The 24407-nt window shown below is 39.7% G+C and overlaps 1 protein-coding gene across 1 annotated transcript in view; it reads left to right on the top strand.

The window, feature by feature from the left end:
- Taf8 (TBP-associated factor 8) overlaps window positions 1–23796 on the top strand; it is a 120420-nt gene extending 96624 nt beyond the window's left edge. Inside the window, exons 2-7 of the mRNA XM_089232279.1 lie at window positions 10138–10236; window positions 17271–17333; window positions 17481–17605; window positions 19254–19401; window positions 19503–19616; window positions 23616–23796. Coding sequence (XP_089088405.1) covers window positions 10138–10236; window positions 17271–17333; window positions 17481–17605; window positions 19254–19401; window positions 19503–19616; window positions 23616–23719 — 653 coding nt within the window. The 3' untranslated portion in view covers window positions 23720–23796. The remainder of the gene's footprint in view (window positions 1–10137; window positions 10237–17270; window positions 17334–17480; window positions 17606–19253; window positions 19402–19502; window positions 19617–23615) is intronic.
- The last annotated feature ends 611 nt before the right edge of the window (window positions 23797–24407 follow it).

Raw genomic sequence — 24407 nt, 5'->3', positions numbered from 1 at the left:
GCAGAAATTGTATCTTTTTTAAGTTTATTTTGGGGGGGGGGGTATAGGTGAACTATTTGGTTTATTAAGTTTTCATTTGCTTAGTTTGAGGGTTCAACAAATAAGGACTCGTTAAAAACTTTTGTAGGGGCCCGAAATGATTGAAAATGTTGTTATTTTTTTTGCACTATAAAACCACTATAGAAGGACGTGTGGAAAATTCTGGTATTGGGGGGGGGGGGATTCTCCGAAGACCCCAGCGTATGGATCAAGACCCCCCCCCCCTTAAAACTGAAATTGGTCGTATTCGTTGGACGAATTAAGCAAAAGAAATATGTAAAGCGTTTTGAGAAGGAATTTTGAAAAAAATCTAGTAGAGAGAGTTTTTGGATTATTCGCAACTCGAAATTTCGAAACTCTGCTGCATAGTTTCGCAATTTTTTTGTTCTATCGCCCCCTAAGAAAGTTTTTCTTCTCATTGCGCCTCCCCCCCCCCCCCCCCGAAGCTCAAGCCAGCCCATAGGATCCTATACTAAACCCAAAGCTTCTCCCTCCCTCAGGGAAACACTGCTCTACTGTATATTTTGCGCAGTTCGTATATGCAATGAGCTTGGGCTTGATTTCTGCACGTGCAAATGTGGCAAAGGCTCTAAAATTTCCTGCGACGAATCTAAACAACATTTATTTGGGTGATTATGATCTTCGCCTCCTAATTTAGTTGTCGTGGTGACTCGAATGTCCGTTTCATTCTGGGTTTCCGTCCAAGTCAAAGCCAGGTCATCGCAATACGAAAGTCTATTTTCAAAGAAGTAGAATATTAATAACTCCTTATGCCCGAGATTTCATAAGAAGAGGTTTAGCAGCTGAAGAAAAATGCCGAATGAGGGCTGAAATGCGTTCAGCAACGGGTCAGAAGATGCTTCTTGTGCCGGTTCGGTCAAGCGCATCGACCTAACTAACGTTCGACCGCTAAAATCCGTAGTGAGTCGCGTTCAAAGGGAAGAGATGAACTCGGCGGACGTAAGGTCGCATATGATGGATGCAAGGTCATATCAGAGCAACGAGAAAGAGATACGTCCTCGAGATCATCACGCCATCGTCGTATCGTAATGATGATAATAATGAACTGTCGCGTGAAGGTTGCAACCTCCGTTCGCATCACCATTTTTGCGATGGCATTGATGTAATAACGTATTCTTTGTTAATCAATTTTCATATTTGCGTGAGTGATGACACGTGTCAGTTCATCTTAGTTAAATCCGTCGTTTTTGAAATAAATAATTATGATTATTTTCATGACCTCTATTATGATTATTTTCAACCCTCTATTTCCTGTATTTGGTGTTTTTCATCAATTTTACCGATAGTTGTAAACTTTATTTGCCTTCGACTTGTTTTTGGCTGTCATCGGCAAATTTACTTGCATTTGACAATTTTTTTCAGCTTTCATTGGCAATTTTACTTTCTCTTGTTAATTTTTTTGGGATGTAATTGGCAACTTCATTCGCATATGGAAATTTTGACGGCAGGCCTACTTGACAATGTCCGTATAGATTTCAATTTCCTGTATTTTTATGAAGGAAATACGGCCATTCTAGGCATTTATCGTGTTATGTTTATTGATACTTTTCTTTCTTGCATTGGTGCTATCTATTTCTATTGCATTAGACCTGCAGGCCGGGCGTTGTACGCCTCTGTTTTTAAACGTAAGAACGACTTTTTCGTTCTTCGCTACCAATTTTTGTTTTTTCGCATAAAAACGCTCTTGTAGATATCGAAAGAAATACACCGTTAATGTACAGTAATTAAGCAGGTGAAGGTTTGAGCATTTTTCTGCTCTCTGAAATACAGTCCTTGTTCGTTACAATGACCCCCATAATTCCTGGAAAGGTTTGTCGCTTATCGAAAGTAAAAAATAAGAAGTAAGCAAAGTAAAATAGAATAGTTACATGTTTATTAATATTTGTGGCTTATCATACCAGTCGTTGAAATGGAACGTTCGCTGTAACGTCTTGTCGTCATAACGTCGTTGATTATATCTCTATACATGGCTACCACAAGTGAAAAACCGACAGTGCTCCATCCTAGAGGCCCAGGGCCTTGCACACTTATTGTGAAAGAGAAAAAATCTTGAATATATACAGCAGTATTAGAAAAGCAAGTAGGCCTCTTAACCCCTTGAGTGGCACAGCCAAAATCACTAAACCCCCTTCAAAATGTCATATCTTGTTTAATGAAGTAGGCCTTTCGATTTTAAGCAGGTGTAAACTTCCTTGGAGTATGAGCTAAGCCATCGTTCGGTTGGCACGCAGGTGTAAACTAAGGGGTATAGAGAAAAGTGTACTATGTAAATGTTATAATAAGAGGATTTTCTTGGAGGCGAGATATCTCGTCAATGCGGCTTAAAGAATTAATGTCCTAGGTGCGTAAGGGAGCTCCGTCTGTATACGTATCTATGTGCTAGTAGAATTTTAAAACTTGTTCGAGCAATTAAGTTCGACATGAAATATGGCACTTGGTCAATGTATTTCGATCTGGTCTTTTTACGGCCTAGTGTGGTGGCTGCACCCTCCGGTCCTCCTTCTGGATCTCGTGATTAGAACTTCTTTTGTGGTAAGCTTGAAATTGTGTGACCAAAATTATTTTATTAAACATTTACAAAGCCAGTTCGGCTAATGACAAAATACAGGACAGTAACAATGGTCTGCAAAAGAATCACAAGTGAGAATCGGACGTTATGGCATGTCATTTTTTCTCATTAGAGCCAATCGTTTATAATACATTGAGCTTTTGGAGTTGGAATTTATTTTGAAAAAAACTTTTTTGTGAAATTACCTTTTTCCCCTCTTTATTATTCTCTTAATAGAAAAAAAATACTATCTTATATTTTTTTTCCCCCATCACCATGTCATGAAATGGTAGAATCCATTGCGTAGAACGGGGAGCAACAGCTTTTTTTTTTGCTCTTTTTTTGGCACTGCCTCCCGGGGAGATGATTGGATTCTTCCTTTCGGCTGACGAGGCCGCGTCCTTTTTCCACTGCATCTAGCATTTATTACTACTTCTACGAGATATACACATAAATGTATATATCATCAGGGTCGCTGTCGTGATCATGACGATGGAGGGGGCCCCACGTATGGGGAAGAAGAATTTTAGCTCTCGTTCGCCCTTGAAACCACGTCGATATCCGTGAAATTTTGTGTTTTATCCTTGATTCGGTTGCCTGTGCCTTATTTTCACTCTAACCCGTGCCTTGACTTTGTTTCAGAGCGCGCTCTTAACCTCTTATCGGTTACTCTTTTGTTGTTACTCTCTCGTTGAATAGTTATTGCGCATGTTTTGTATTTTTACTCTCAATGTCACGGATTCTTTCCCCTTGTATATCGCTGTGTAGGCTAATAAGCGTCTAATCAGGAGAGTCGGAAGTGTTTTAACCTTTGAATGCTTGTCTTTAGATTTATGTAGAAAATTTTGATTTCTGAATCCGGGGTGCTCGGACCCTTTCCTTAAATTACTGTGTGCTCCACTGACAAAACTCTGCCCCGACGCCACTGTGTCTGATTACTCTTTTGAGTTGGATTGTTTCAGGGCCCTAAATTCTATGGTAAAAATCTGTGGTGAGGCCCTCGCAGGAAAACAAATGGATTCTTTATCGTAACTTACATTCGAGCGGTTCCCAACTGACGCTCTTAGGCTGGGATTATACTATAAAATTTTTATTAAAGTTTTTTATAAAACTTGAAAAATGCTGCAACCAATAAGTTAATCGGTTACATTCGAGTGAATGTAACTAATAGGCTTATTGGTTGTTTTTTCTTCAAGTTTTATAAAAGTACTTTTATTGTTTAATGCGGGCCTAAGGCCGGTATTACACTACAAAAGTTTGGTAAAAGTCCTTTTATAAAACTTGAAAAATGCAGCCAATAAGATTAACGGTTGCATTTGCTCGAACGTAACCTATGAGATTTATAGGTTGAAATTTTTGAGTTTTATAAAAGGGATTTTATCAAACTTTTATAGTGTAATACCGGCTCAAAGCTGGGATTACACTATAAAAGTTTGTTAAAAGTTCTTTTATAAAAGTTGAAAATGCAATCTATCACCTTATTGGTTGTATTTTTCGAGTTTCATGAATGAACTTTTGTGAAACTTCTACAGTGTAATCCCGGCCTTAAGCAATTTAAATCGCCTCTCATGAAGCATATTCGGGGACCCAACATGAGGCTGCAGTCTTAAGCCTAGGTTACCAACATGAGCAACCTTCAACATGATACCTACAACATAACATGAAAGTTCAAGCATTTACCATCATTACCTCAAAATATGTAACACAGATGGCAGAAACAGAAAAAATACGAAACGGCACAACTGTAACAGCATAATTACGTCAGGACCGTGCATATATATATACTCACACAACACGTTCCAACGTGTACCGTATATACACTGAAGAGCCAAAAAAACTGGTAACCTGCCTAATATCGTGTAGGGCGCCCTCAGAAGTGCCGCAACACGACGTGGCATGGACTCGACTAATGTCTGAAGTAGTGCTGGAGGTAACTGTCACCATGAATCCTGCAAGGCTGTCCATAAATCCGTAGGAGTAAGAGGGGGTGGAGATCTCTTCTGAACAGCACGTTGCAAGGCATCCCAGATATCAATAATGTTCATGTCTGAGGATTTAGGTGGCCAGCGGAAGTGTCTAAAGTCGGAAGAGTGTTCCTGGAACCACTTTGTAGCAATTCTGGACGTGGCGCATTGTCCTGCTGAAATTGTCCAGGTCCGTCGGAATACACAATGGACATGAATGGGTGCCGGTGATCAGATAGGATGCTTACGTACCTGTCACCTGTCAGAGTCGTATCTAGACGTATCAGGGGTCCCATATCACGCCAACTGCACACGCCCCATACCATCACAGAGCCTCCACCAGCTTGAATAGTCCCCTGTTGACATGTAGGGTCCATGGATTCATGAGGTTGTCTTCATACCCGTACACGTCCATCAGCTCGAAGCAATTGGAACCGAGACTCGTCAGACCAGGCAACGTGTTTCCAGTCCTCCACAGTCCAATGTCGGTGTTGTCGGGCCCACACGAGGCGTAAAGCTTTGTGCCGTGCAGTCATCGAGGATACACGAGTGGGCCTTTGGCTCCGAATGCCCATATCGATGATGTTTCGTTGAATGGTTCGCACGCTGACACTTGTTGATGGCCCAGCATTGAAATCTGCAGCAATTTGTGGAAGGGTTGCACGTCTGTCACGTTTAATGATTCTCGTCAGTCCCGTTCTTGCATGATCTTTTTCCGGCCGCAGCGATGTCGTAGATTTAATTTTTTACCGGATTCCCGATATTCACGGTACACTCGTGAAATGGTCGTACGTGAAAATCCAAATTTCATCGCTACCTCGGAGATGCTATGTCCCATCTCTCGTGCGCCGACTATAACACCACGTTCAAACTCACTTAAATCTTGATAACCTGCCATTGTAGCAGCAGTAACCGATCTAACAACTATGCCAGACACTTGTTGTGTTATATAGGCGTTGCCGACCGCAGCGCCGTACTCTGATTGGTTCCATATCTCTTTATTTGCATACGCATGCCTGTACCAGTTTTTTTGGCTCTTCAGTTTATATTATGTGTACTAGGTGCATTGTACGATTAAATAGTGGTAGTTTTGAGGCTGAGTTTTTCTGGTGGCTACCCCCACCCACTTTTTGTATTGATTTTACAGTATATTTGGTACTAAAATTAAAGATTGGTGTCCAGGGGGGCTTGAACTCTGCTAACCTTTTCGTGAGTCCATGAGCACAGTTGTACTGACTGCTCTAACGTATTTCATGCCAAGCTTTTCACACTATTAATGGGTTTGGATAAATTATTGATTTTGGTAATTAATAATTGTTTCTCTCATGCATGTATTGTAGAAATCATTAAACCCTCTTCAAAATGCAACATCTTTCTTAATGAAGTAGACTTTTTTCCAATTTTCAGCAGATGCAAGCTAAAGGGTATAGGGAAAAGTATTCTATTGAGAAATATACTTGACAATATATCTGGGCTTGTCAACGCTGAAATAAAAGGCTTTAAAGGAGGCAAGATATCTCGTCAATGCCACCTAAAGGTTTAAAGTTATATGTTTGATTGTGGGTTTGAGACATTTTATAGAGTCAAGGATATCTTTTTAACAATTGTTCCCATGGCGTCGCACGTTCAGATGATACGCAATATTTTACTTATAAAAACATTTTAAGTGAAATTAGTCAGACAACTACATGCCAAAAGCACAGTGAGTTTCCGAGGCTCAAATACGAGCCGATCTCCCAGTTAAAAAGTCTCACCACATAGAACAGCAGGCCTACAATGGTAAAATCTGCAATCATTACATTTCACTCATAGTTATAAAATTTGATGACAGATCTCAGCACTATACATAACAAGCAGTACACGGAAACAAACTTTACGTCAGGTTCACAACACGGACACGCACATTCCAACATGTACCAACTCGTTAAAAGAGTTCCGCAGAGCAATGTGTACGAGGTGCACGTGTGGTTTAGTAGTAGCCCAATGAATTTAGCTGCAAAAAATAATTTAAACTCTAGAATTAAAAACAATCGCAAGTATCATTTTTCTATATTTATATGTTTGTATACATTTTTGTGAGGAAAAAATATATCCATGTATGGCTATCGAAATGATCAACATAAATGATTATTTTGGAAGTAGAAAATTTCGTTACTTCCTTTATGTTATTACTATTTGAAATTCATGGAATGATTACCGTACTCTCTCGTATTTACACTACAGTATTACCTTGACCAACAAAGTAGATCCATTCCCGAATGCTGATCGTCTCATAGAAATAAAATTTACAGTATATAGATGTCGTTATTTCATTCCACACTCCCATAACGTTGATACTTGCAAAAAAAATCATTTCGCACGTTTTTTTATACTTTCATGCTCGTAAATTGTGATCCTTATCCATGGTCGGTGTTAAATGTTAATGCTTGTATAAAGAGTATTGATACTCTATATCTTGGTAAATATCTACTATATAGCTTGGTAAAAGAGTATTGATATGTACGATGTATGCGCATATACACAAATAAAAAGATATATATACACTAAAACCCTTCTTGACGGTCACCTCTCTTTTACTTCTCCAGAAAAAAAAAAATCCCTTGTGTAGTACGTATAGTAAAACCTCTCTCTCGCGGACACCGACGGGCCAAAAAAATTCCTCTTTTGAAAAGGAGTGACCATCAATCAAGGGTTTGAAATGCACATTTTTATTATACAACGGAAAATTTTCTCTTATTTGGCCGTAAGAGAAGGGGGGGGGGGGTTACCACATATGAGGGGGTGTTCGTTAAAGGGGGCTTTACTCTAAAAAGTATGCATTTCAAACACCTGATTAACGGTTATCCCTCTTTTACGAACGAATTTTTTTGTCCTGTAAAGGGGTTTTATTGTACTCTCTTGTATACGTATATCTAATCTTTGCATGTGATAAACCATCGAAAATCGAAACCATTGACCCTGGCGAAGCTCAAAAAGTTCAAGCTTTTAACTCTTGAGTGTACTTTTTTGAGGACGAAAATTGTCTCCCCCCCCCCCCCCCCCCACGGGAAAAATGAACTCGATGTTTTAGGTTGATAAACCTTCGGGAAAGTCCAAATCTCACAGAACATAGGTGAACTGGGATGATAGATGTCAAGTTCAGAGAACCCCGAGTACAATGTAGGCTATCTTGGAAGGGAACGTTGGGTGCTGTGCTCCGACCCTCTTTTAGCAGACCGTGGGAATCTTATTCCCATGGGGGGAGAGAGATCATTCGAAATGGGGGGGGGGGCTTTCCTTATTCTTTACTAGAGATTAGGATAACACAGAAAAATGTGCCTATATCCTTGAGATTTTCTTTTTTTCACTTTTTGTGCATAAATATTGAAAGAGGAAGAAGAAGGTACGTATGGGCGATGGCATCACGACCTTCGTGGGCCAAGATCCGACCTTGGAGGCATCCCCGGCGACCTTGCAGCTTCTCGGGCGACCTCTGTTCCGGAGCCCATCGGCCTTGGCTGGGCTCGAAAGGAGTGAAGACGATCGTGCCCCTTTCGATGTGCGCCCTGTTTCTGTGCGCTGCTTCGCGGAAGGAGTGGCTTTCATCGACGACGATTGCTTTTTGTCGCCGATACCCCGCTCCCTGCAGACCTTGGAATCGCAACACTTGCAATTGCTCACGTATTATATGCTTAGATATGAGTGTATGTAAGCACCGTTATCCCTTTTTTTTTTGTCTTTGTTTTGTCACATTGGTAGGTGTGTTTTTTTTTGTGGCAGTTCGTGTCATATGTGCTGGTGGCTTAGTGTTGCGGGTGGGTGTTGGCGCACACGTGTGCCTCTGAAACGCATTATCGATTATTTGTTAACCGTCTTTCTATCTGTCTCTGATTTTCGTATATTGGTATTATGAAATTAGTCAGAGGGCCCCAAAGTAGGTTGCATCACCTTCTCGAAGGGGTAGGGGAGGTATGTGTTAGCACGAACTACTGGGGGAAGAGAGGGTAGAAGTTGACCGAGAAAAACATAGATCCTTGAACTTGCTATGGTTTGCTTAAGGAGGCGATGGAAATTGTTTTTTGCTTTGTAAGGAGGAGGGGGGGGGGGGTGCTTGAAAAACAACATCGAACTCCTATAAGTTGTTGATGGAGTACTATATGTGCTTTCAAAATTCAGTTGAACTTTTTCAAGACAAATTGAATTGTCACAAAAATGGTCCGTAGCCGTGTTAACGGAATTTCGTACAGTAAAATCCTTAATGATTTTCCCCCTCCTCAGATGCAGTCATCCTTTTTTATGGCCAAATAATAATTTCTCTAGCATATTAAAGGTATGCATTTGAATCCTCTGATTTTAAGCAGAACAGCAGAAATCATCAAACCCCCTATAAAATGTGATATCTTTTTTAATTAAGTAGACTTTTTCTGATTTTCAGCAGGGGCAAATTAAGTAAAGGGAAAAGTATATCATTGGCAAATCAACTTTACAAAATATCTGGGCTTCTCAATACTAAAATTAGAGGCTTTTAATGGGACGAGATGTCTCGTCTATGTCGCCTAAAGGGTTAACAGTCACTGTTCTGTTACGGACGAAATTTTTTTCATGCGCCGGTGTCCGTGTATTTACCGACAAACGACGGTTTTGTTATACATTTACGTATAAGTATAGAGTAGCCCTAAGGTCGGAGCACTGTACTGCGGTTAAATGATTGATTTTTTTTTTTCTTCGTCATTGACAGTGAAGGTTTACGTGAATGGTTCGTACGCAACCACGATCTTCTTGCTTTTAGGCCTGGAATGCACATGCTACTTAGCAGCACGAAAGCACTTTCCGGGGAAATGCAACCAATAAGCTTATTCGTAGCATTCGAACAAATATATAAAAATGCGACTACGAATAAGCTTACTAGATGGTGCTCAAAACACTATATAAGGTTGAAGGACCCGTATACCTATTAAACCACTCGCAGTAACAAAATAAGGAATTTTGTGAATTCTAACTTACTAACAAAGCAAGATACTGCCGAAAGATAGTCAAATAAAAAAAATGGTAGCACATGAAGTAGAATCGACGCGAAAACGGGTAATTGCGGTATGACCTGTTATTGTATAGTCCTTACGTTAGACTTCTTTCTGGGAAGCAATTTTGAAAAGAAAACCTGTGACTATATAATTCGCCAACAACATTAGACCAATCGTCAGGCATGCAACATTACACTTCAATGATAGCCAGTTTCTCATTTCTAATTTGAACGCTAGAGGACAGCGCTCGAACACTGAATATGAAGCACACGTACATGCGCAGTGATTTCGAACAGTAACACAATTACGACACAGCTACCTCTTTTAGAGGAAAAACGAAGTAAATTTCCAAATAATGATTGACCAGTATTTTGGACGCTAAATTAATTGGATTTTCAACCCTCTAGCCTCGTGCAATGCGATATTCGAATCGTACGTATTCTTTAAAATTTCACCGGGTACTTAATATAATTAATTCTAGTCCCGCTCGATTTTCTGTTAGATCGCATATTCAAGAGTTGTGTAATTTTTTTTTAAACAATTTTTCGATTGATTCCGTTTACAGGTCTCTGCGAGATCGGTCGCAGCACTCGATCTTTTTGCGAGCTGAGTGGTCGCACCGAGGTCAACATCGCCGATGTCGTTATGGCGCTCATAGAAATGGGTAAGTTTCATTTATCTCGATAACAACCGTTGTCTAAACATCGGATTACTCATCGATCATCATTCAAACACAATTTATTTGTTGTTTTTTTTTCGGAAAGAAAGGAACCCTACGTCAAAAAAGTTAATTTTTTGAAAAGCATGATGCGATTTATGTCAAACCCGTCCAATGTAGGGAGGTGTCGAGGATACAGAAGCGTCTCTAAACTGACAGTTTTTACTGTATCAGATATAGAAATGGTCTGACCAAATCACTAATGAATGGGAACGCCTACGAACTTTACTGGACTATGTTAACACCATCTTTAGCTGACTAAATAGGGCTGACGTTGGTTGTTTACATAGCGTAAAAATACACAGATTTTCAGTACCTGTCATATGGGGCCGGACTTTGAATCTTGTGGACTATGTGGCCGCAGAAGGTGCCAACTGAAAGGGACGATATTTTAGGGCGCCGATTGAATGGGGCATCATTTTTTTATCACTAAAATGTTATTCGCTTATGCTTGAAATATGTCCGGAACCGGCCGTGTTCTCATTTTTTTGTAGATTCTCATTAATCCAATTTAGAAGCTGTCCATTTAAGTAGTCTTCAGTCAGTTTTTGTCTTTTTTCAGCGCTCTTTTGATGTTTTAAAAAATTTATCTTTAAATTTTGGACAGAACCTGGAACGAATCAAACGATTTTCCGTAGAAACTTTCCGGAAATCGCGTTTGGGCTTGCGAACGAATCATCCTCTTTAGCCGAGGTATCACTGTACACGTTAAAATACGGTATTTGCCTATGTGTAGGGTTACTATATTCCCGAGGACAGAAAGGAGGACGTCTGCGCACGCATCCTTAGTGACGTCCCTTATCCCAATTTCCCCAATAGATGGCGCCACTATTCCGATCAATAAAACCAGACGCAACAATAATTTCTCCAACTCTAAACAGAATCGGTAAAAAAGCAGAAAAAGAAAACATTCTAGTAATTTCGACGGCTCTTAGTGAATGCGTGTGGGAAAAAGAATATAAAAACACTCGTATATCAATGAAGAAATGTATGTTTCAAAGTGAAGAAAAAAATTTTCTCAAAAAAAAAAGGAAAAATAAATCGGGAAACCTGAAAAGGACAAAAAGGGGAATTTTCCGAAACGTAGGAAGACGCTTGAAATGACATTAAAAAAAAAAAAAAAAAAAAAAAAAAAACCCACCATATCCTCCTGAATACTGTGACCATACGTCCCGTATTTCCCAGGATAGTCCCGGTTTTCTTTTTTTTTTTTGGTCGTTCCGACTTTTTGACAAAAGCGTGACGGTTTTTCAGGTTTTTGACATGACGCCCACTCTCATTTTTATTCTTTATTGAAGTCAAAGATTGAAATTATTTTGCAACTCATAAATTATAATACGATAATCACAACTATAAATGAGAACATTAATCCCCCACATTTGTCTTGGTGAACATTTTATTTCGTAGAATTCATTTTAATCCACTGCAATTTGCAATAATGCATCGTTTCCCGCCATTATTATTTTTCCGTAATTTCAGCAATATTTGGCAACTTTGTTCACTTTTTCCATCGTTCTTGACATTAACTGGCAATGTCCCGTATTTTCCCGTATTTGGAATCCCAATCTCTCATATTTCTCTCGAGGAAATATGGTCAGCCTATTCCTAAAGGAGGATGGTTGGTAACTCTACCCCACAGAGCTAGAAGGAAAGTTCGAGATTAAGTTTACTTATAAATTTGTGCTGTAAGTTTACTTATAGCTCAGTGCCCTATGCATGTGAGAACAGAAGCCAAAACCGCTATCATTAGGAATTTTGTGTAAATCAAAATCCTAGTGCTGCTATCTATTAGTCAAAATGAGAATGGCACTTAATTCGAATGTATTTGTGCTGCCATCTCTCGAGTAACTTGTAAGTTGAACATGTTCGTCATTTTATTCCTCGGAGCTGAGTAAAATCAAAATAAAGTTTTCACTGGATAATATGTATTTTGCACAAAAAGATAAAATAAAATATGCGGGAGGGGGGGGGGGGTTGGTAATTAGTCAATGATTTAAATGATGGGTGAAAAGGAGCCTGGAAAAGTAATAAAGAATAGCTAACAAACCATCATGGCAAAACCTGGGAGGTGCATTTCACTGCTATAACGAAGACAAAAAACTGAAGTCTCAAATGAACATCTTCAAAATTGGATAATTGAGAATCTACATGAAGATAGATACTAAAGATAGTTTTATTTTACACTACATTATTATTTATTTTACTGTATTTAATCAAATGCTCACGTAGGTCACGATACAACGCACCAACTTTCGCGTACTAAAGCTGGTGTTGATACAAACCAGTTGTGTTCTTAGGTGTCCCCCATCCATTTGTGCTTTGGTCAGCTCATGTCTGTAGAAAGGATTAGCTCCCAGAATGCGCCCAGTGTTTCCCAACCTTTTTTTTCGCCATGCGCCACCTAAGCATCTTGTATAATCCTCATGCCCTTCCCCCATAAAAGGTACACGCACCGTAGGGGGGGGGGGGATATGCGACCCAAGATAATTGAATATTTGGAAAAGAAGGTAAATAAAATTGAAATATTTAAAAAAAAAATCTTTAATTGCTGCTTCATTCTATTTCTGTGAATTTACAGCTTTTTCTGAAGGTTAACAATTTGATATTACTTTAGAGAAATTCTCTGTGCTCTTCTGAAACCTTAAATTAGACCGTGTTCCCCCCTCTCTTCAGAATCCACGTGGGGAAAGCCCTATAACCTGGTCTAAATGCTTGAATTAAATATGGTTAGTTACAGACCAAGAATAAAGTCCACACTTCCATCTTTCAAAAAGTTTTTCCGCACTGATGTTGAAGTCTCGAAAAATTCGAAAGGTAACTCCGTCCATTATATGATCAGCTGCAATGATGCCGAATATCGTATGGAGGTCCTCGAAGGCTTGTTTTTACAAGAGAAGAACAGTTCTTGGCACGAGTTGAAGTCACTGGTGATGTATGTGACTTGATCGCGTGTTCTCGTAGATGACACCGGGTTTTCGATGGGTCCCGCTTTCGATGAGGCAGGTGATCCCGTTGGGAGAGAGCTGTGAACAGTCCTTTCCTCGGAGATATTTTCATATCTCTCAAGGTGACGGGTCTCGGAATGAGAGATATAGGATTTTCAGGAAACTTGGATGAGAAAGTTAAAGTTGAGATCCGGTTTTGTTCAGGATGTATCCCTGAAACATCGAGATAGACTGGACACTTATTGAAGTTTGCTGGATGAGGTCCCAAGCATAGTAGCAAGTAGATACATCTCTTCCTCGCACTTTGGAGCATAGGCCGAGCTCGTGGTTGTCCGTATACTTGATACACCTGTAGGCATTAGAACAGGATTTGCCAAAGTTCGTAAGTTCGTGAATGAAAGGCATCTACGGCATTGAAATGCCGTTTTTGATGAATCTTTCAACTGAGACATCAAGATGGTGTAAACTCCGGAGATCCAGGATTTTTCTGTTTTCATCAGATTTGAGAAGAGTAATTTTCCAGACATGGTTGTTAAGACGTCTGCTTTTTCCGAAAAATCTCGATTTTATGAGCATGGAAACCTAGTCTTTCATGAGGTGGTTTCAGATCTGGCTGTGATGTTCCGCTTTCAAGCCCCTTCAAGAGAACCGAGAAAAAACTGGATTTTTTTCTCCTTTGGCACATCGATGAGGCGTTCTTTTTTAAGCCACTCTTGAGCAGAGAAGAAATCGCCTTTAGATTGAAAATGAATTTCAATCATTTTGCTGCAAAGCTTGGCTTTAAATGGTTTTTAGCAAATTCTGGATAAATGGATATCCGCTGTAATCCATTGTCCCTTACTGACGATTTTGAGAACAAGATTTTCTATCAAGTTGACTTGATTGGCTGTTGAGCGGAGTTGGCCAATAGGAATTGCTGTTGCTGAAAAAAAGAAGGGAAAGATTGTTTCTGTAGGTATCGTTGTTCTTCCAAGACTACTGCCTACAGTAATGTTGATTTCGGAGTTGAAGAATCAGGAACAATTTCTTTTTTTTGGACAGGATCCGGGTTCTTGCGAGCCGAATATGAATGCTACTGCCCCCTACGAAGTCTGGGGTTTTCAATTTTTGATTTTTTGTCGTTGCTAGAGTAGGTTAAAAAAAATCTGAATTTCAAGTTTTTCAACAGATCAGCAACGACGTTTCATCTTTGAGTCTTAAAAATCCGAGCCTTAGGTAAGCATGTATGACTGTGTGAGGAAGATTTCTTAGGCCCTACCTAGCTTAAAGAGCCCTGTGAGCATTCTTCTGGAATAGATTTGAAAATCGTTTTTATGCAGACCATGATTATGTAGAGTTCACATGTGGCACTACAGATGGCAGCACCAAAGTTTAATTCTTATGAACACTCGCCATGTCATTTTTCCTCTGCCTAGCAGAGGGCAGCACCAAGATTGTCAGTAGGGTTACTATAATTAGAGTTATTAGATGTTCTCCTTCCTGATGTCCTTTCAACAGAGTTGCCAGATTGGCGGTTTTCCCGTCAAATTGGGCTGGTTTGAAAACGGTTCGGCGGGAAATATTTGGCTTTGGCGGGTGGCGGTTTTTCCAAAATTGTGTTCTCATGGCGAATTTCTCTCTATTTTTCTTTGCTTGACGGCAAAGAAGTTTTTCTTTTTCACTTCAGTCCCCACCTCATGTTGTGTTTTCTTCCTGACAAGGCAGAAGGGGTCCTAGGCTCTTGATCAGTGGTTTTCAACCTTTATGATACCGCGGCCAATCGGATATAATATATCCAATGTCGTATAGGGAAGTAGTATATCCAACACTATAAGGGAAATGGGTAACTTCAGTGACGTCACGAGCTTCGCGCAGAGCCCTTCTGTTACAGAAGGCCCTCTGGTTGGGAAACACAGTATCTAGACCACAGAAGCCTGTGAAAGAAACCGTAGCCTCCACAAGCGTGGAGCTGGCAGGGCTCAAGCCCGGGAACCAGTTCTGTCTTAACGCATGTGCCCGGGGCCTCAAGAGAAGAGGGACCTCAGAAAAACTAGAGGTAGTTGTATTTTTCGGGGATTTTCCATGAATCGAATCACTTGGCTCTCGGGGCCCCCATGATGCTCTGCCAGGAACCCAGAAGAATTCTTAAATTTTTTGTTTACTAGACCGTGAAAAATCTGGTCTGGGACCATACATAATTTTTAAAATCTCGTAAGCAGCTATGCACAATTTGAGGCAGTGCCGTCTTGACGCATGGGCCAACCCGGGCACGTCACGGAGGCCTTGAATGAAGAGCGGGGGGGGGGATAAAAATGAGATATGGTTAAGATTTGCTAGATTAAGCATGTGAATTGGTAAGTAGGCATTTGCAGTCTGGATAGAGGGCTGAGCAAAATCAATTTGCCTGGGGGCTCGTGATGCTTTTAATCATCGTGAGGCTTCGTGATGCGGCCTCGACTCCAGGCCATCTCTGGGCCGTTTTTCCAGGAGAGAGAATGCGTAGCCCTGACTTTCGCAACTTTTCAAAATCAATTTATTCGGTAAAAAAACATATTTTGTACGGAAAAGTGGGAGGGAGTTATAGTGACTATAACAAGAAAAGAGAGCTATAAGCCACACCTTTGCAGGCTAGAATATAGTCAAACTGTAGCTTGCTTGTTGCTTCATAGATGGCAGCACAAGTTCAAATATTTTGGGCTACTTTTTGGCTATTGTTGAAAAGGATTTTGGCTGGAAATTTTTTTAGGACCTGGTAACTCTGCCTTTCAAAGAGAAGATGCAATAAATTATTTTTTCTCTTTCCCGAAAAATCCGGTGATTGTCATTTGACAACAGTACAAAAACTAACAGACTATGGTCTATGTAAAAATAGCTAGAATCATTAATTAAATAAGCAGAAGAGGTTTTTTTTTCAATTATAATTTAATAGATGGGTCTTGTTCGCAACTAAACTTCCCTAATAAAAGAAACAAGATTTACTGTAGTTGTGTGGTAAATAACCAAGTTTACTTACACCAGTCGTCGTACTTGCCACACGCATTGACTACTACTACTAAACCATGCATGCACCTCATCCATATTCCTCAGCGGAATTTCTAATGAATTGGTATATTGTTTGAAAATGTGTGTATGTGTAGTTGCCTAACGTGAAGTTTGCTTTAGGTGTAGTGAGCATACGCATTGTCTAATGGGTGAAATTCCTAAAATTTTTCTTTTTTTGCTCTTTTTTCCCACGGTTTTGTTTTAGTTGGGAAAAAGTATTGTTGTGTGGCCAGTTTTTATTGGTTAGGATAATGACGCCATCTGTTGTGGAAATTGGGAAGAGTGGCGTTGCTAAAATTGCGAGCAGGTGTCCTGCTTTCTCAGTTTTCGAACTTGGTAACCCTAGAATAATGACAATATTATAATCCTAATTTGACTAAGGTTAGTAGATTCTTACTCTGAAATGTGGTCGCTCACAGAGTGTGTATAATGCTTGCTTTGTTTTAGGTTTCGTCAACTCAAAATTACGCCCTGCTGAATAAAAATCAGCTCTTATTGTGCTTTTGGCGCTGACCTTTATGGGGACAGAGAAAGTGCTAGGTTTTGTTCGTGAAGTCAGGATTCTTGTATCATCGTTTAATTTCAATGTTACATAAATTTAAGTGATCATTTACGTGAGTGCAAAGGATTTGAAGTTTAGTTCACTGACATTTTAGTGTATTGACTTCTGCATCAGGACTGGGCATATCTGCAAGGATTTACATGCCCGTGAAACTTGAAATATTTTATGCCCAAATAAGTATTTTCATGTGGCAACATCTGACAGACAGGTGTAAAACATGCATGCCCTTTCAAAATGTTTACATGCATCGGGCAATAAATTTATTTTCATTTTATTTATGTTATTTACTATTTTACAATTGTAAGCAGTACATTTGCCCAGCCCTGCTCTGCAAAAATTTATTTTTCACTTTGTTATTCCGATTTCTCCTTTAGATTCTTCAAAATATAATGAAAGGATGTGAAGGAGTATTAATTCTGATTTTTTTTTTTTTTTTTCTCTCCAATCTCCAGGCTTGAACATTGAAACGGTACCTGGGTACGCCAAGCGCCCCAATAGGATATCGTTGCCAACTCGTAAGTATCGTTTGATCCAACTCGTTGCATTGTCATCTCTGTATCTCTAATACTGTTAGAAAGTACTTCCAAATAAGGGTTTCCCCCCCCCCTTTTTTTCGTTAATACTGCTGTAATGCTTTAATACTTTTTGCGTTTCTTTCGCAGCCGTGTCATTACCTCGGTCGTCAATATCAAGGATACTACAAGCTGGGGAGAAGAGGTCTCTTCCAAACTACATCCCGGATCATTATCCACCCTTTCCTGATCCTCACGCCTACATTAGGACACCGGTATGCCGTCATTTTGTAACGTATCTTTTATTCACGTTGAAAAAAAAAAAAAATCGAGAGAGAAAAGAGTTGGTGACAGAAGGGTGTCATGTAATAGGCCAGCCATGTTCAATTCATTGCAGCAGAAATATAGTGTTTAAATAATTCTGTATTTCGCTGAAAAATCGGCATAATACTGCATTATGATGGAGCCACATGCACCCTGGTGTTGGTTTTTAAAATTTTGGTTTTTATTGAAGCAAAGGCCGTAAGGGTTATGCTGCGCCAAACAATGACAAGCGGTACAATGACTTGTGGTAAATTTTGCTTCATCCAGGGTGCAGCTTGAGGAAGACTACTGTATTACACTCTCTCTTTACCTTCGGATGGTTGTCATCGTATATCACTGCATCCGTCGGAAAAATATGGTATTTGTTACTGGTTATAAGTGATATTGATTTGAATATGATCGCAGCATGGACAAATGAATGGAGCATGCATTTTATTGTTGAAAAGTGCATGGTCGCTATTTTTAGTTCGAAAAAAAAACGTTTTACTTACGAGGTAAATGGTAATATTATTTCTGAGACGAATAGGATCACAGATTTGGGAATTCTCATTCACTAGCTACTCAGGTTGTCTGAACATTGTTCAGCGGTGGTCAAAAAATTGTATAAAATGCTCAGTTTCATTCTCAAAATTTATCTCCGCTTTCTCCTAAAGTGGTCCTTCCACCTTTCAGGGGCGTAGCTCGTCCTGGACTAGAGTATGCCGTATAGTTTTGGACACCATACATGGACTTGGTTGGGGGGGGGGGGTGCAGGGAAGAGCCATGCGTGCTCTTGTCGGGACACTGGACTTTAGCTATGTAGAAAGCCTTGATTTCTAGAATATTTTATCGTTGGAAGAACGCGGCTGTTGGGGGATATAACCGATGTTTCTAAAATTTTCAATGGAATAGATAGGATGGACCACGGATTATTAATACACCGTCAATCAACTGCTTCACAAGTGGGAACCAGTACCGTTTAGTAAGGGACAATTCCAGGTTGTGGTGTCACAGGGAGATTTTCTCTAACAGGGGTTGCAAATAAATATAATAGCTTACCTCCGGGGGTCGTGAATTATAACACAATTGATACGTTTAAAAAGAAGTATATAATCATAGTGGGATAAATGGCGAGAAGCTACACCCACCATACTTAAATAAGACAACCAAAATTTTTAATGGGCCCTTTATTTTATTTTGTCAGAATCATTATTTTTTTTCATTTTATTTCAGTGTGTAATTTTGCGTGTTGTGGCCTTGTATTTGTATTTGTCGACTGCACCATTCTATGACCAAAACTGCTTATTTAGGTATCTTATATTACCTCTTAATGTTTGTCCGATGAATTGGAATCACCCTTTATACACATTGTACCTTATACACATAGTTATTCATACACATTGTACCTTATACACATAGCTATTCATACACATTGTACCTTATACACATAGTTATTCATACACATTGTACCTTATACACATAGTTATTCATACACATTGTACCTTATACACATAGTTATTCATACACATTGTACCTTATACACATAGTGATTTATTTTTCCTTTATACCTCATCATCATTTTTGACTGATGTAACTGTTTTGTTTTTTAATGGGTTCAAGACGCACAAGCAGCCAGTGACAGAATACGAAGCTGTCCGGGAGAAAGCTGCCAGTCAGAAGCGTGATATCGAGAGGGCCCTAACTCGATTCATCGCCAAGACCGGAGCCCCTCAGTCTTTTTATCCTGACGACTTTTCTCTTTTCCCTCGTGAGTTTTTCCATGAAGATATCAATTCTATTTTATTCATTTGATTATAATATTTCACCATATGTTATGATTGTTTTTCCTCCCCTTTCATCAATCACTAGTGATACCGTGCAAGTCGTCGGCGCAGCCTTACCTAAATGCATTGCTTTTCTCCGATCAGATATTTGATGACCAAGATGACAAAAGTGTGTCTTCTAACAATGCCTCCAAACAATGTGAGTAGTTGGTTCTTTTTTAACAACAGTAGAACTTATCCAAAGACGATGTCACTCTCCGCTGAATCATATGAAGGTTTCAACAGCTGACTGATGCGAAGATGAATTCAGAAAAGAAAATTAAACTATCTTTGCCCGCCTTCTCTTCAGCCAGCTGTAAATCCTTCATATGATCAGTAGAGAGTGACATCATCTTCAGATAAGTCATCATCTTGTATCGGTGTCAGACATTGTGAGCTTTGCCCTGATTTATGTCTGACTGTCCATGTTCAATCCTGTCCACACAAACACTAAGGAGAGAGGTAATGTTCGTTTTCTTTGTGGCGCAGTAGTCTACAAGTTTAGCCACGGAGAGCAACAGGCCTACAAACGGTACAAATATTCGGGCACACACACATTCACATTTCCGGCACAACTCGGTAGTAAATTGCCCATGGCGGTAGATTGGAATTGTGCTCGGTTTGAACGAAAGAAAGTGATCCACAAAGGCAGCTTTCTGGGGACAAGTGACGCAGCAGTAAGATTCTCGTCTACCACTAGGAAAGCCTTCATTGAGAAGGATATATTCCAGTTCTCTTTCCTATCAAACCCGAGGTGATCAATGATACATTACGCCTGAATATGCTCTCGTTGGAAGTCTTCTGTTCAAAATGAGGACAAAAATATAACGACTTTCTCTAGAGAGAAAGATTTTGACCCAAATCTATAGATAATGAATTGCTGATTGGCGATGTGACCGGAGTTGGTGTGTGGTAAACTAGTAGCAGTCCATATTTTCATGGGGTCCCTCTTTAGCGTTTTTAGCAAAGAAAGATAATACCGTTCCGGGAATCAGGGCTGCAGCCCTGTCAGCCCCATACTTGTGTAGGCCATACTTGCTATCACTGCTGCCACTCTCTCTCGAAGAAGCTATTCTTCTTTTTCACTGTTTCGATCTGAATAGATAATAATTATTGCAAAAGAGCTGTAGCTGTTATTAGCCATTAGGATCTAGCTGACACTGCAAATATGGCCGTTCATCTTGAAGTGCGGTTTAGTTGAGAAGTCTGTGACCCAAAGCAGAATATGCCGAAATCTGCGACGTATATCGCAGAACAATCTGGAAGAACTTTAAGAAAAGTGTAGAAAACTTTATTATGAGAATTTTTCCCGCTGCGTACAGTACGAATAGCATGAACTGGTGTCTAATCATGTTGAAACAGACAGGAACGCTCGCAGAACTGTTGCCACGATGAAGGCTAAGCAAAAAAAAATTTTGGCGTCGCGAGATCAGAGAAAAAATGGTATCGTATAAATTGCCTCTGTTGCAGTAAGGTCCGGGCCACTGCTGTGTGCAGGTAGCAAAGTAAAGTGGTCCAGGCAGGAGGCAGAGTAATTTAGGAAGCTTTGCTGCAACCAATTCATAAACATACCTGCCAAATACTACGGAATTTCCGTAGTTTCTACGGATTACTAGCATGAAATACGGAACTACCGGTGAATCGTGAAAAACTACCGAAATCTGGGGGTTTTTTTTCAGAAACTTCTTTTGTTCAAGGATATATTTGAATTCCATTATCCTATCGAGTACAAAATGACACCACGCAAAGACCGCATCTCCAAAGAATAAATATCAAATTAATAACTAATCAACCAATTGACATAAAATGGTGCGGTTTGTACTGAGATAACTTACATCTATGTGCAGGGTGTATGGTATTTTACAGGCAAACCATTGATCCTCAATGAATAATTCCAATTAAAAGTATCCAAATAACATGTAGTTCTCAGATATGTCATTTATGCTGCAAGGGGTTGTATAGTTATAGTTAATTGAAAATTTTAACGTTTTATACGGACATCCTGTGCTCAAAAACCCAATTACGAAGTTTTCGTGTCTCTCGTGAATCCAACAAAAAAAATCCACTTTTCTAAGTGCAATTCTGTTCGGTGAGATATTCGAATTCGAAAAACGGTGTTAAATACGAAAAAATCGTTTTATCCGCATTTAATGCTGGTTCCCCCTCCCCCCCCCCCCCAACTTTCTTCCGTTTTTCGAATTCGAATATATCAGTAAACATTGTGCTTAGAAATGTGGAATTTTTTTTTGTTGTTGTTGGCATCAGGAGAGACAGAGCAACAATTTTTTAATTGGGTTTTGCGGCACAACGGGACTGTATAAAAAGTTAGTTTTTTTATAATTGTAATAATTATACAACCTTTTAAAACATGAATTACATATCTGAGTACTACTGTAATTGGAAGTATTCCTCTAAGATCAACCGTTCACCAATAAAATACCACGCGCCCTTTATATAAAATTGATTATCTGTGTTTGTCTGCGTGTATATTCTATGTATAAATCTACAATTCCATACCAATCTTTGCCAAATTTTATATGTAGGCTACATCCAACAGGTCCCAACTTAAGGCGAATGCCCGATAGAATCAAAAACTGTCCTGCAACAATGACTGGAATATGTCATACAACTTGGAATGTGTTCATTTGTTACCTTGGTCAGGGCCGTAACTAGAGTGGGGCGAGCGGCAACCTCCCCGGGTGGCAAAATTTAGGAGAGAGCAATTTTAGATGGGAAAAAAGAATACCGTTATAAAGTTATCGAATTTTAAAATTGTGGGGGAGGCAAAATAATGTTTGCCTCGGGCAGCAAAAATCCTAGGTACGGCCCTGCCTTGGTTTCCAAATGATGGTTTGTCACTTTTCTGATTCTCCCAGTCAGGGCCGAAACTAAAGGGAAGAAATGGGAGCAACTTCCCCGGGCGGCAAATTTTAGGTGAACATAGGCTTATAGAACACCGATGTAAAATCATCGAATTTTGAATTGACAGGAGCGTCAAAATCGTGTTTACCCCGGGCGGCAAGGTAATACAAAAATCCTACTTTCAGCCCTGCTTCCAGTATAGTGTTACGAAAATTAGGTCTTTTTCTAATTTGTTAAGAACCCCTCAATCTTGCTGATGTCCTGTTGCTAAACGAAAATTGCGAATGTACGGCGCAAAACATCCAGATTTTTCTGGAACATTAATTTTCTGCCCGTCCGGTGGCTCCGCCTACTTGTAAACTGTAAAATGAAGTTTTCTGGAACATTCATTTTTCTCGAAGATTCGACCGATCCTATAAATAGTGAGGCGATCACAAGAAAGGAGAGAGTGATGTAGGACTTTATCCTCAATGCGAGATTCTTGCAATTTGTGAATAATTGTAAATAGCTGTTTTCGGTGAATAAATCTGTGACTTCCTGAAAATTGTGTCAACCTATGATCATTTCAAGGACTTGTGAGACATTGTTCGGAACAATATGAAGAAAACCCTGGTAGTGCCAGGAATTACTGCTAGTTTTATATAAAATTTCAAATTCAATATTTTTTTTTTCTAAAGTTGAAAAAAATTGATTCGGATTTTAAAAAAATGGGGGAACCGCTGCCCCCCCCCCCCCAAAGAAAAAAGAAAAACTTATTTAAAAAATATCAGCAAACTTTCATTTTCAAAAAATAAAGTTTCTTTGGTGGGGGGGGGGGGGGGGGGGTTTAGACCCGCCTCCCTCCGGACGATGACGTTCATGCCACTACAGAGAGGCTCGGTTCCAAGGTTGGCATGTCTGAACATGAACGTTCTAATGCAAACGCGCTGCGTCTTTTTGAGTCCTAAACCGCCTCCCGTGCTGGTTCACTGATAAGCATGTTACATTCTTCTAAAATTCTTATAACTAATTCATACTGCCCATGGGCGGATATACGGGGGGGCATTGCCCCCCCCCCTTCCCAGTGTCAAAGGTGAAGTTGACTGATCTAATGTATATATGCATATATGAATTGACATCATCATCGTGGCCCCCAGAAATAATGACCGTGCCGCCGCCCCCCCCCAGACTTCCAAGTCTATCTCTGCCTATGATACTGCCCATAAATAAATACTTTTCAGATGTTCGATTTGCAATGAAAATTGTATTGTTAAACCGCAAACTTACATAACTTATGTTGCGTGTGTTTTCTTTGCAGATGGGAAGGAGCATGAACTTCAGAAGGACACGACGCAAGATGCCGAGACGGTGGATAATCCTTACTTGAGACCACCGAAGATGCCTCGTAAGAGGAGGAAGTGAACACAGTTTTCCTTTTTCTTTCACCTTTCATACATCTTTTAGTTGCGTATTTGAATAAAATCAATCATGTTTTCCTACCTCTTTTCGAGTATATGATTGCATTATCTCTACACGACGTCCATCATGCACTCAAGGGGCCATATTGAGAAGATTAAGGGACCTCTTAAGCCTCCAATTCGAAATACATATCTTTACTGATAATCATCATAAAAACACACACACATGATTACAGAATACACAGATATGCTGAAAAATTCGAAAACAAAAATATGAGCACATTAGAAGAAAGTTGACGAGAATTCAGAATTGAGATAACATGCCGCCTGGCAGTCGAGTGGCTAGGGAGCTAGCTTCTGACTGTGCAGGTCTGGGTTCGAATCCGGTTCGGGCATGGATATTTACTAACACTAACAAATTGTAAAGATCTCTTGGGAATACTTGATGATCACGTTATTATTAATAGTATCAGGGGTTGAAAAAGTCGGGCGATAATTGTTTTCATCAATTCAAGGATCACTGTTTGACAAGTGTTAAGACATCAATTTAGTTTCACTGAAGAATCATGGGAGGGAGGAGATCGCAACCAAAATAAAAATTTGTGGTAATAACATATTCTTTGTACATCGATGAAGGATACATCATGATCAACAAACCACTTGTGGTACCTTTTCCATCTGTAGTTGGCATC

This window comes from Pholcus phalangioides, unplaced genomic scaffold, assembly GCF_987345545.1.
Source record: "Pholcus phalangioides strain wild (caught in Gottingen) unplaced genomic scaffold, Ppha-v1.0 ptg000005l_1, whole genome shotgun sequence".
NCBI lineage: Eukaryota > Metazoa > Arthropoda > Arachnida > Araneae > Pholcidae > Pholcus > Pholcus phalangioides.
The sequence above is the reverse complement of the archived record's forward strand: the minus strand, read 5'-3'. Positions and strand labels throughout refer to the sequence as shown.